The 14,031-nt window shown below is 49.6% G+C and overlaps 1 protein-coding gene across 5 annotated transcripts in view; it reads left to right on the top strand.

The window, feature by feature from the left end:
- LOC135815328 (uncharacterized) overlaps nucleotides 1-14,031 on the top strand; it is a 46,049-nt gene that overhangs the window by 919 nt on the left and 31,099 nt on the right. For all 5 annotated transcript variants that reach the window (XM_065328609.1, XM_065328608.1, XM_065328607.1 and 2 more), the window contains exons 2-5: nucleotides 9,710-9,804; nucleotides 10,914-11,186; nucleotides 12,890-12,925; nucleotides 13,515-13,556. In XM_065328609.1, the coding sequence (XP_065184681.1) occupies nucleotides 9,710-9,804; nucleotides 10,914-11,186; nucleotides 12,890-12,925; nucleotides 13,515-13,556 (446 nt within the window). The remainder of the gene's footprint in view (nucleotides 1-9,709; nucleotides 9,805-10,913; nucleotides 11,187-12,889; nucleotides 12,926-13,514; nucleotides 13,557-14,031) is intronic.

The raw sequence follows: 14,031 nt of genomic DNA, 5'->3' as shown, positions 1-14,031 counted from the left end.
CGTGCAAATTTAAACTCGGATGTTGAGCCAAAGTGATACGGTAATAAAACAGGTCGCGTAACGAAGCAGCATAACCATGATAACGATAGATGTGCAAAGTCATGATGCCTGGTTCGCTTATTCTTTTATTCCACGATGGCGTGACGCCAATAAGGATGATTGTTAAAGGGGAAGTTAAGGCAAAAATTAAAATTTCACCAGTTGTAGTCTTCGGGGTGCTGAGTCGAATGGTCTTGGTCCGAGAAAGCTGAGACGCTCCCTTCCTACTTGAATCCCAATCGAACTCGCGCACTTCCACCGAAACTGGGTGACTGCGCCCTACTAGATGGGGATTTGTATGCAAAATGTCACTAAAAGCGCCATTTCGTTCTTATAAAGCACGGATGACCGCGATTGGCCCATATGTTGTAGTGTTTTGGACGCTGAGTCGACTGGTTTTGGTCCGAAAAGGCTGCGATGCAGCGTTCCTCCTTTATTCCCAATCGAACATGGTTATCAGAAGCGGTCACGTGCTCCTGGGTGCCCAAATCACCTGGTCACCGCGCCAGCAGGCGACAACTTTCACACCAAGGTTCAACTCGAGTGACAGGACTGCACCCAAAAAAGGTCAAACAGGCTAGTAAGTTGTACCCTGCAGGCACGGTGACCAGCTGACTGGCGTACGCAGGAGCACGTGACCGCTTGTTCAACCATGTTCGATTGGGAATAAAGGAGGAACGCTGCATCGCAGCCTTTTCGGACCAAAACCAGTCGACGCAGCGTCCAAAAGACTACAACATATGGGCCAATCGCGGCCATCTGTGCTTTTATAAGAACGAAAGGGCGCTTTTAGTGACATTTTGCATACAAATCCCCATCTAGTAGGGCGCAGTCACCCAGTTTCGGTGGAAGTGCGCGAGTTCGATTGGGATTCAAGTAGGAAGGGAGCGTCTCAGCTTCCTCGGACCACGACCATTCGACTCAGCACCCCGAAGACTACAACTGGTGAAATTTTAATTTTTGCCTTAACTTCCCCTTTAAGTGCGTTAGAACTGGTACTAGCCAGAAACAACTAGATGGAAATTAACCGGGGGGGGGGGGGGGGGGGCAATAACGTTAGCAGGGGTGATCGAGATAGTTAAGTACGCGTTCGAGATATCAGAAACCAGGGGGATGCGCGGAGCAGGAACAGGTACTGCTCAAAAGAAGACTGGATGCATTGTTTCGGAAAGACTTTCTGCGAGGTTGGGTTGTCTGTCCCCGGCGAAAATTGCGATTCCGCGGCCGCGTTTTTCCCCGCGTTTTTTGAACTTTTCTGTTGCACTACACGTACACACAGTGCACTGTTCGGTCAGCAACGTCTCATCCGGTGGCGGCTTTGTACTCAAATATGACGAGCGCCGACACCAGAGACTTGTAACTGATTGATTTTACTACATACTCACTGAAAATTGCCTCATATCAACTGCAAACTTGCCGCCGCGAGATGATATCAATAATATTCACCGCATATTTACCGCAAATTCACCGCAAATTATGCCATATTATGCCGCGTTTTTTTGCCGCGTTTTTTTGCGATTTTTTCCCGCAATTTTCCCCGGGGACAGGGTTGTGATGTCGATAGGGAGTGAGTTGTAGAGGGTGAGGGCACTGTTGATGGGGGAATCTCGGTGCCTGTTTGTGTGTGCGTGTCCGATGGAGTAGCTTCTGTCCAGGGTTCACTAGTACTAGTACTACCCCGTGCATTGCAGCCGCAAGCAAAACCAGCTCAGGCTGAGAGTTCCCTCCATGGTTGCTTGTCCAAAGCGCGTATTCTGAGCCCACTCAGATCGGTCATCTGGTCATGGTCTTCAGTGGCATGTCTCTGGCAGCAGCGCTTGCCTTGACTGCCGTGGCCAGCTGGTTCGGTTTCATTCGTCCACGCACACCGGTGACATCTCGACGGAAGTACTTCTGTTAGCTGCTCCCGGCTAATGATGCCCCCTCACACCGGAACACAGGGGTTTTATATGATTGGATAATTTATAGAAGTATTCGAGAAGAGTGTAGACAAGGAGAACAGGACAACGACAACTCAAGACTAGACTACAACAGAACAGAACCTGGAGCATGCGCTCTTCTATGTGAGTGGCTCATTGCCAAGGGGAACGAGCGGGAAATACAAATAGTGAGTATTCAGGTCGTAGCATACATACACCTATTACACTGTGCCCCCCTAGCTAAAATTCACGTCCACGGGAATGAACGAAATACCTAGGAAACAACAAAAGAAAACAAACCAAATAATAAACTCAGTCCAGGACATAGTCAGCTAGTCGAGCAGGTGCAGTGCGGACACGGCCAGAACGACGAGAAACAGGAGAAGAAGTACGGACCGGATCAGACGACGGTGGCTGTAGCGGCGGAACGCAGCGCGGCAAATCATCATCAGGCAGCGTAATCGGGTCAGGACGAGAAGCAGTAACGGCAGGCGGTTGACAGTCGGGAGGACGGGAAACGGCTTCAGGCGGACGAACAAACTTGCCACTGGCAGCATCATATCGGGTGAAACACTCAGACAGAGCAGGATCAGCATACGGAGCAAGAAGACTCTGAGGCTTGTAACAATCCGGCAACGGTCCAGCAGCAGAGGAACCAGGAGGACGAACAAAAACGGCCGGAGGAATAATCTCAGCAGCCGGAGGAACATCAACAGCAAGTGGCACTTCATCAGCAGCTGACAACGGAACATCACGGGCAAGAGGCGGCGGACTCGGCGGAGGAGACGGGGCAGCATCTTGCGGCGGCGTTGGTGCCAGTGGCGGAGACTCACTGTGCACATGTGCTTCAGGTTCGGCTATCAAGCGCGACAGACCATCAGCATTCAGATGTTGGCGACCTGGACGGTAGACGACTCGGAATTCATATTCGGATAAACAGTCAAGCCAACGTGCTTTCCGTCCGCGGGGTTCCTTCAGGTTCCGGAGTGCAGTCAACGCAGTATTGTCCGTCCTGGCAACAAATGGTCGTGCCAACAAGTAGTGCCTGAAATACTCCGCAAAATAGACCAGAGCAAGGGCCTCACGATCGCTAGCATCGTAGTTGCGCTCAGCTTTCGTCAGTACACGGCTGCCGTACCCAATTGGTCGCTCAGTTCCATCCTGGATCTGGCTGAGGACTGCACCAATCGACACATTGCTCGCATCGGTGTCCAGAATGAATGCACCTGCTGAAGCTTCAAACTGGGGGTACGCCATCACCGGCGCACTGGCAAGCGAACGCTTCAGAGCCTGGAACGCCGCTTCGCAAGCTTTCGACCACGCAAAGCGAGCATTCTTGCCTGTCAGAGCAGTCAGCGGAGCAGCACGCTGGGCGAACCCACGGATGAAGCGGCGATAATATCCAGCGAAGCCAAGGAACTCGCGGACAGCTGTGACAGATTTCGGAGTCTTCCAGTTCCTGACCGCGACGAGTTTGGCCTCATTCGGGGAGATGCCCTCCGCTGACACGCGGTGTCCTAGGAAAGTGACCTCCTCCTGGAAGAAGGAGCATTTCTTCAGATTGAACCGCAGTCCAGCGGACCGAACTCGCGCGAACACGGGCAGCAGAAAGAGTTGGCCAGACAGTGTTTCGCTGGCATTCAGGACATCATCAAAGAACACACGGCAGAATGGCTGGGCCGGTGTGTTACATAAGCCACTCAGGACTGCTTCCATTACGCGCTGAAATGTCGCTGGGCCATTCCTGCAGCCCATCGGCAGAACATTAAACTCAAACAAGCCCAGTGGCGTGGTAAATGCCGTCTTAGCCTTGTCGCTTCCTTCCATTGCTATTTGCCAGTACCCTGACGCTAAGTCAAGGGACGTGAAATACCGACAGCCAGACAGGGAATCAAGCATGTCATCCGCCCGGGGAATCGGGTAAGCATCAGGCTCGGTGACAGAGTTCAACTTCCTGTAGTCGATACAGAGTCGAAGAGAGCCATCCTTCTTTGGCACCAATACTATGGGTGATGCCCACGGACTAATCGATTCTTGTATTATGCCTTGCTTTAACAGCGTATTCAGTAGATCTTGCAGAGCCTTCCGGCGGTGATATGGAATCCGCCTGGTAGGTTGTTTTATAGGGTTATTTTGTCCTGTGTTAATTTTATGAGGGAATATGTCACAGTAGCCATAGTCATCATCATGCAAGATAAATAAATCGTGGTTATCATGAAGTAGTTCAGTGAGCGTGCGAGACTGTTCTGTGGAGAGATGATTTTGTGCGTTGATATATTCATCGATGACTTTCTTGCGTTGCTCAGTTAGCGGGATCGGGTCGGGTGAAACTGAGGAAACCATAGCTTCAGTGTCGTCAATATGTTCACAATCTGTAGGAATTTGATGAAGTTCGGCAACATTGGTATTTTTATGAATGAGTATAGGATGATTTGCATGATTTTCAACAGCCACAACCACACGTGTTTGGTTAGGGCCAACAGTTACAAGACTAGGAGTCACTGCCACATCTGGATGCTTCGCCATAAAGGACTCCAATGGATCTGCCACGCAATCCATCGCAACCGTGCACACATCAACAGCTGCACAAGGCACCAAGACAACATGTCCTGCAGGTACCGACAACTCCATCTCAAACACCACACGAGATGAGTATACCACAGGGTCGGCCACACTTTCGGGCGCACACGCCGGGACAACGCCAGGTTGAGCCATGGGTTCAACAACCCGTGCAGACAATGAATCGTCAAGGGCAACACGAGAAGAATACGACGAAACAGGTACATCGTCGGAGCATGCATCAGAATCAGAATGAGGAGTATGAGTATTACATGAGGAGGAAGTATTACGCGGAACAATACGATCATAGGGCGTACGTGACGGAGGACACCCAGAACCAGAAACATGCAACGGAACAGACACATCGCCAAACATCACAACACCACGAGCAATATCTAATACACCACCATGCTGCAACAAAAAATCGGAACCAAGAATCATGTCGCAGTGAATACCAGGAGAGACAACAACCGTGTGCTGGAAAGACAGATTTCCTAGCGACATACACAGATCCATGGATCCAACGACAGGAAGTTGTGCGCCATTGACTGCACACAACCGCGGAGCAGACTCTAGAGGAGGTCGCTCTGTCAAATTAGGCAACAATTTAGAATGCACTAACGACACACTTGAACCCGAATCAACAAGAGCAACAACAGGAGACGAATACGAAGACGAAAGACAAACATCAACGTGCACAATAATGGGTGAGATCGCACCACATACCTCCTCGAGGGGCTCCACTCGGACGACTGACGGCGGCCCCGTGTCACCAGTCCAACCTAGTTTTTTGCGTGCGGGCAAGATGCAATGAAGTGGCCCTCTTCACCACATCCATGGCACACTCCACGGACAGGCCTCGCAAAACTCTGGCCACGACCACGACTAGGCGCACCAGCACCAGCACCACGAGCAACAAAACGGACATGGTCTTGCTGGGGTCGGGTGGGGCGATACAGACTCACGCTCTCCATTTTCGCCTCCAAAGCAGAGAGACGCGAATCAAAACTCGACAAAAGCGAAGCCAACTGGTCTCGCTCAGATTCCGACTTCAGTGGACCGACTGCTGTGTAGGGGTCACGACCATGACGGGGCTTCACTTCCGGAGCAGCAGCAAATACGGGCTGTGCGTACTGGTGAGGTACGGTGCGGGCCTGCTCGCGAGCATAAATAGCACCTACCTCGATGGCCTTTTGGACCGCCGCATCCAAATCAGTGGGCCGAGGTGACGCCAACGCCAAGCGCAAATCCTTCGATGCCTGGCCATCAATAAAAAGTTGCACAAGCATTGAATCAAGCAGTGCACCTTGTTGTCCTGGGTAGGCTCGACGAGCGAGCCGACGAAGTTCCGTGGCATACCCGTGCTGAGTTTCACTCGCCAGCTTCACTCGCTGGCGAAGACTGGCCTCGTGCATCAATGCTTGCTGGGGCGGCTCAAGACGGACATGCAGAGCCTCGACTGCGTCGGAAAAGTTTATGTCACGCGTGTGAGTTAGAATTTCGGTGAACATCTCATGAGCTGTACCAACAAGGCGAGCAGGTAGTAGCCGTAGCTTTTGGTCGTCGTCGTACCCACTCAGCTCGCATGTGTGGACGAAATGCCTCATGTACGTGGTGAAATCTTGGCCTGGCTGATTTCCGAATGTCTCAGGAAGCAAGACTGGCTTCGGCAGTGGACGTGCATGTGGTGTGTCTGTGTCCGGCAAACGAAAACGATGGGACAACCCTTGTACCGGCGAACTCTCGCGCTCTTCAGCAATGCTCATGTCACAGCCAGCTTCAGCGAAGCTACGCTCTAGCTTTTCTTGTCTCTTGGATTTCGCTGAACGGCCCATTGTGAAAAAAAAAATTGTTTTTGTATTTTTGAATTTTCGAAAAAAATTATCTGCAAAAATTTCCCGTGGACTCGATCGACGCCTCGATCAACTATCGATCTAATTCTAAATCTATTACGTAACCTATCGTGCGTAGCGGCAAACAACTAAATTTGGCAGAGACAATTCCAAATAGGCAACTACTCTACGGACACAGTGTAGCTAGACTCTACTACCCAGCTAGCAGATATCCTAACAAGACACTAGACAGCAGCCAGTATGCACAAAACACGGACACAGAAAATGTTACGAAAATGTTTGGCCAGACAGGTTGGCGCCAATGCTTGACCTATGGACTGTAAACCATGGTAAACAATGCATGCAACAAGAAAACGACGAGCAGAAAGAAACACAATGCAGATAGGAAAATATTGACGAAGAGAGTGGATGAGGATATGGTTTCACTTGCGTGGGCCTTCGTGGTTCTTCATAGTCGGCGATCTCCGAAGGCGTACATACTCCGCCAGCGATGTAGTGGTGGACGTTTTCCGCTGCCACCAGTGTTAGCTGCTCCCGGCTAATGATGCCCCCTCACACCGGAACACAGGGGTTTTATATGATTGGATAATTTATAGAAGTATTCGAGAAGAGTGTAGACAAGGAGAACAGGACAACGACAACTCAAGACTAGACTACAACAGAACAGAACCTGGAGCATGCGCTCTTCTATGTGAGTGGCTCATTGCCAAGGGGAACGAGCGGGAAATACAAATAGTGAGTATTCAGGTCGTAGCATACATACACCTATTACACTTCCTCCGTTAACAAAAACTTCGTGATGGATTTTGATGGATATGAAAACGCTTAGAACAGATCAAGAACAGTTTGTATCGACTGCAAATCACTGGACGAAGGTGATTCAGCCTATGTACAGCGTCTTTACAAGAGAAACTGTTGGGGGAATGAGCAGAGAGTTCAGTTTGCGTCGCTTTCGCTCGATTCATTTTTGACATGCGTCGCTGTCGTCATCTGCTGTACGCGAGTCGTCATCTCTCTCTCTCGAGTCGTTGTTCAGCTCGTTTCAGCCTTGCCTCGGCTTCTTTGATCACACTCCGCTGACCTTGATGTCGCCGTCGTTGGAAGTAAGTTGGCTTTCAAGCTGCGTGATTCGCCGCAATGGCGATTACTCGTTTCCACCAATGAGTCGTGAAAACATTTTACGACTCCTTGGTTTCATCTTCGCTGTCCGAACTCCGCGAAATGAGGAGTAAAGGCACAGCCAAACTGATTCCATTTTCTCTAATGGATTCCCCTGCCAGCACTGAACGGCAGCGGCTAGCAAGTCCAGTCGACTTTCTTTAGCCACGAGACTCGCATCGGACAGCGGACTTCTGAAAGAATGCATGGTCATCAGCATTCGAATCTGGGCTTTGCGCAGGTTGAACAAGATCTTGAGTTCAGACTTATTTTCATTGAGCCGTGCGATCGGAGCAGCTCCTTGTTCACTCGCTCATTGTGTGGGCTCGCTGCTCCGTTTCATCGCTCTCTATCAATCTCCAACTTAATCAGTGCTAAAGTGACAGTGAGGCCAAGCAACGCAATATCCCCTCGGAGAAGTGGTATTTCAGTTTCGCTCGCCATGACTGTCATGACCTATGTTTCCACAGCCTGTCCCCGGGGAAAATTGCGGAAAAAAATCGCAAAAAACGCGGCATAATATGGCATAATTTGTGGTGAATTTGTGGTAAATATGCGGTGAATAATATTTATGTGCGGCAATTTTCAGTGAGTATGTAGTGAAATCAATCAGTTACAAGTCTCTAGTGTAAGCACTCGTCATATTTGAGTAAAAAGCCGCCACGATGAGACGTTGCTGACCGAACAGTGCACTGTGTGTACGTGTAGTGCAACAAAAAAGTTCAAAAAACGCGGGAAAATCGCGGAAAACGCGGTCTTTTAAAAAATCGCAAAAAAACGCGGAAAAAAACGCGGCCGCGGAATCGCAATTTTCCCCGGGGACAGCACAGCGCAACCATTGATTCCGCTCGGCTTGTTGTGAAAGGTCGCTTTCCTTGCATCGTACCTCTGTCATGGCATGCCAGGGAAGGCCAAGAAAGTGATTGCGACTGATTTCACGGCAGTTTGTGCCCAAATCAGCCCCTCAAAATTCCATCACGAAGTTTTTGTTAACGGAGGAAGTAGTTGTCAATTGCCTGCTGTGGCGGGGCGTCTGAGGGCATCCTCAGAACATGACCCAGCATCCGGAAACGGCGGACAGCAACGGTGTGCGAGAGTGGCTGTGCGTGTGCTCTGGAACATAGTCATAGGTCTTTGTTGGAGATGATGGCGGGATACCTAATTCCGAACAAGTAACCGTAGTTGACGTCTATGGAAGGCGTTCAGCTTCTCCAGTGCAGCCTCCGTCAGTCCCCAGTAATCCGTAACCAAAGTAATCCAGGAGAAAAAGAAAGGACAAGATGTTACTGGTTCTGACTAACTGTCCACCAACGTAACCAAGTTCAACGCATCTGTAGTACGTCTTCACTGCACGCGGAGTGTATTCAATCCACCAAAATGTTCCACTTGAATCAGCTAGCTCTTCTAGTCCAACTAAGCTATGGAGCTATTGAGCTGCTATCTCCAGAAGCTCCAGAAGACTACAAAATACCACCGCATGAAAGTCTCCTACAAAAGCACAAGTGCTTCCTGGTACGCGAAAAGTCACTGTTTGGGTGATGCTGCCCTGTTTCCTGCAATTTCCTCTCACACATAATCCAGGTACAGTCTACACTGCAGTCCATTGTAAGCAGCACGTTTGAACTGCTCCATGCCCACGTGGGGGGGGGGGGCTGCCCCATCTTTGCATGAAAACATCAGAACGACGGTCGTGTAGTTGTGTGGTACATAATCCAGTGCCAGTGGTCGTGTTCTGAAGAGCCTGTGTAGAGACGCTAGGTGGAAAATGTAAGGGAAGCGAGAGAGATGTAAGGGAAGCTAGTAGTGCACAGAGGTTATGCGAATGATTCTGTGGATTTTCTAATGGGACCTAAGCATACAGCGTGAGATGCTAGTAGAAGACTGTGCAGCGCTGTGCGGCGACCTCGCCAAAGCATCTAAACTGATGATGTAACGCTAATTGCATCACCTCGTTAACAAGTCGTTGTTATACTGTATGGCGGTCATCTTTCCGTACCCTTGCGCACTGCTGAAAAGTTGAAGCACGTCATGTGTCTGCAGTTGGTGTATGCCATAGCTCTGGTGCATGCTCACTTTCCCGTTACCCACGATTCCTTCACAGGTGCTGCAGTACGGTGTCTGATGCTGTATCGAGTTGTCCAGCAATTGCCTGTGCACGTTCATGTCTCCCTGTTCCTGCAGGTGAAGTTGTGTACCCGATTGCTGGTGCAGCACTTCCAAAGGACCTCTCACCACTTGCCTGGTTGAAGTACCACGCTCTACGCATCAGCAATGCCGTACGTTGTAATTCCCAGTCTTACCAGAGTACGAACAAGACGAATACTCTCCAGACATTACGGACAACGGGAACAGGCTAGGTGGGAATGACATGTATTAGGGAAGACGAAGAGACTCGGACAAAGACGAACGGAACGACACCAGGAACAGTTTTTGTTGTTCCTTTAGCAATGGATCTTGATGCTCGTGTTTGCAGTCTGCACATGTGACTATGCTATCTTCCAGGAATCGGAGCGCTGTTAGCGCTGGTTCACATATCGCCGGTATGCACGGGGTCAGGGGGCCGGAAGTGCCAATTGCAATCTCTCCTAGCAGAATATGGTTATGCAAGCCAGTGCGTACCAACATCATTATGGTAAACCGCTGATAGCCAGGACTGGGAAAACTGGACATGTTCAACTCTTGCGGCCTGCCCGGCCCCCAAACCCTTTTGAGCAAAGTGGCACGTGTACTGTGCATTTGCCGGTATCAGGACCCAATAACACTTAAAGCCTAGACTTTTTCAAGTGTAAATTTGGGTATATCCCAACGCATACTTGTGAGATGCTTTGCATGCATGCATGTTCTTCAACCTGTGACACAAATGCAACTGAAGTACAGGAAAGATGAAAAATGCAGGTGCAAGTTCTCTTGGCTTGAAGTTACCATGCATGATTTTGAGACCGTAGCTGACTGCTCAACAAAAGGCGTGGAAGTACAGTCATGATCCGCAGCAAGAGGTATCGCCGAGTGCCAATTGGTAGTCCTGCCGTGGAATCTGGGCACATATTGTACTATTCTATAGTAGCGATTCTCTGCATGAGAATTGCCAGTTGGCATCTGACAGAGATGTCTAGCAGTCACACTGTGCATCTACTGCTTACACAGCTGCATAGTGCCGTTTATTATTATTATTTTTTTAATTTTACTATTATTTTTTCGGCAACGCAGATGATGATGATGATGATGATAATGATGATGATACTATCTGTGCTCAAACTGTATGCATGTTACCTTCTTTGGCATTGGGATCTGGCCGGAGCAGGACCACCACCGCTGATGCCTCCCTACCCCAATTCTTTTGGTTTATGAACCAACACATGTGGGGTTTTGATGTGTCGTTTACCAGGCACATGGGAGGGTGCAACGGCAGGTGGACGTTGATGACAGCCCTGGGCCTGATGACGGACCGTCTGTAGATCAAATTGACTCGGCAACGCAAGCTGTGGCGGTCGATGTGCCTAGCTCCACGGCGGTGAGTCCTGACAACAGCTCTACGCCAGAGAGGGATGGGAGCAGCATCGCCAGTGTAACAGAGCTGACTAAGTCCATGACAGAAGCTGTGACAGATAGCCCGAGCACCTTGGCTGCAATGTGGCGTGATCGTTTCCCTATAAACACGGTAGGTGACGGCCGTAGTGTATACGTTGAAATTTAGGGTTCACGGCTTGCCACTAAAAGTACCCATCACGTGCGTCTCCGTTTTGGATTATGGACGCGCGCTACAGGCCGCGACAGCGCCTATCGAAGTAAAAAAATATCGACTCGAAGTCTAGCCGGAGAGCGTACTTTTTGAATTTTCCTTGGCTTCAGTGGCTTCACTTCACTCGGGCTTTGCATTTTTGCTTCGGTTTTTCTGACTGACCTGGACTTGATGATGGCGGCGGTGGCGGTCTTGGCGAAAGATCCAGTTCCATCTGAGACACTCTGTCGTCTTTTCTTATCTGCTGAGGTTCTGGCAAAGCGCAGCTGCATCGAACCTGACTAGATGTAGCTGCACGCATCCTTTGTTTGCCCTGCAAATCTCGATCTGTTGCTCTTCTTGCTGTTTGGCCGCTGATGCCGAGGAAGAAAATATTCTTCCTGTAAAGAGGCCGAAACTGAGCAAGGGCACGTCAAGATATGTAGGGTATACAAAGAAAAAGAAATGTCATGGTCGTTTCAGCAGCTCACGACAGCCAACACGCTCCATCGTGTCGGGATTGGAAGTATCCAGCACGGCTGTTCCGAGCGCTGCTGCTCTTGTTATTCTTCTTCTTCAGAAACACACCTTGTCGGCCAAAGTACGCGCGCGCGTGCACGGAAAATAGATGCGCTGAGCCGTTTCTTGTTCGATTTTGACAAATGATGGCTTGTTGTTTTGCTCTCGACCTTGGCTATCCTTCTACCGTTCAATATTTTACGGAAACGCAGCGGCTCCCCCTGTTTTTTTAGCAGAACTTTGGCCAAAGTTACTGGAAAACCCGGAACTCGTTTGAAAAAATACGAACGATGGAAGTCTTGGAATGTCTTTCGTGCGTGTGGATTCAAAAATTCAGGCAGTTTGAGCCAACCGTAATGAATCCCGTGGAGTTGAAAGTGAGTGTGATATTGATGGGAAAATGCGATTTGAGCACTGACCGATTGTGTGGTACAGTATATGCACGCACCTGTCACGTGCATGATGTAGCTGGCGACGCTAGCATGCCAATCCGTGAACCCTAAAATTGTGTGTTCAGACTGACAGCACACTGAGTGTTCATGCACGAAATGGGGCTGATCGATAAAACATTAGTAAAAATCTTGCAGCCTGGAAATATTATCTGCTCTTGCTATTCTGATTTGCGTCTCTATTTGATGCAGCATGGACATTTTACTGAGCATATCATTGCTGTAGTGTTGCGGCGCGAGTGGCAAGAAAAGTGGATCATGGGGACAGATTGCACACTGGATCATGGGGACAGGTTGCACAGTGGATCATGGGGACAGGTTGCGCACTGGATCATGGGGTTGCACTGCATTTTGAAGTCTGCTCAAATACGACAAGGGTGTCGCACACAGTACGGCCAGTAAGACCATGGTCATACCACTTTCCGTCCGGGATGGTCCGCCAGAGCGCATGTAGAGCGCTAAAGCGTGCCATATTGGCCGAAAAATGCTTGTTTTTTCCCGGAGGACACCACTGCACAATGCCCTGTGACGCCCTGTATCAGTTACAGCACCTTTACAGAAATAGGGGGAGAGATGGGGAAAGTTGGGGGTTGGGGTTGGGGGGGGGGGGGAGAAATGGCTGTACTTGCATGTTCAGAAATGGTGTCCCCTCTGCATTTCCTTCTCTACATGCAGCGCTTGCGACCGGATGAGTACAGGACATACAACAAGGTGAGTCTATATTTTGTGAAATTATAGCAGGTTGGGTGGTCAGCTCCTACTTTATCTTGTCCCAAACACAGGTCTCCAGTTTGGGTGTGCTGCCCAAGAAGCTGTGGGCGATGCAAAAGTGACATCTAATTATGCACCTGTTAGTACTACGGGGCCAATCATTCATCCACTGTATCCCCGATGACACGCTTTCTATGCAGCACTGCTTGGTTGGCAATGATATCGCTCTAGCCCGGTCACTGGCCTGAGGAAAGTCGATCTCCATCTTGCATTTTGCATTTGTCCGGTGTGTACGTGTAGATCTCTGGAAAAAAACCTGTCCAGGCTTTTCTTCATAGGCTGGTGGTTACAGGGCCACTGGAGAGGTCACCAGTCACAGAAGTGTATTGCGTGGACGGAGCTCTTTGCCACCGTCACCATAGTGTCCACATACCAACCCTTTCCCCAAAAAACTGATCGCTCCCGGTGTGCGTGCGTGCATGTGTGTGCCTGCTTGTGCATGTGCACTCACCTGTATTTGCGGTTTGTTTTCAATAATTGACTTTGGGCAACCGTGTTGCTGTGTTGTTTTCCCTGGGTTTGTATGTAGTTTGCGAATCAACTCGATCTCACCAACATCGAGCAGTGGGTTGTAAGTGTTGCATGCTGCCATGGGTTGTGTCTGATTTCGGTAGTCACCGCCATTGTTCTCAGTCTTGTAGATCTCCTACCTAGCACAGTTCACGACCCAGTGCTCATGTATGCATACCCAGTGCTCATGTATGCATCTGTGCTGTTCGCACGGTGTTTGTGAACAATCACATAAAACTTAAGGCGTGACTCGCGACGTAGAAAGGGAAGTTGACAAGCTTGGATCTGCATTAGGCTGAGCAGTTTGTTATCGAGCTGAGCGCCTTTTGGCTTTCTTCCGAGTGCAGATCAGTTCGAATTCATGTGCTATGCAGTTTCTTTTCACATTCGATGGCTCCGCTGAAGCCAATTAATTAACCCTTTGTGACCCCACTGAAAGTACGACAATTTACTCACCTCCAAATAACATGCACTTTCGCTTGTATCTCTGCCAAACATTCACCGATTTTTACAAACTTGCCACCGCTGGAAAGGTA

This window comes from Sycon ciliatum, chromosome 4, assembly GCF_964019385.1.
Source record: "Sycon ciliatum chromosome 4, ocSycCili1.1, whole genome shotgun sequence".
In the NCBI taxonomy this organism is placed as follows: Eukaryota; Metazoa; Porifera; class Calcarea; order Leucosolenida; family Sycettidae; genus Sycon; species Sycon ciliatum.
This window is presented reverse-complemented; position numbering and strand designations above follow the sequence as displayed.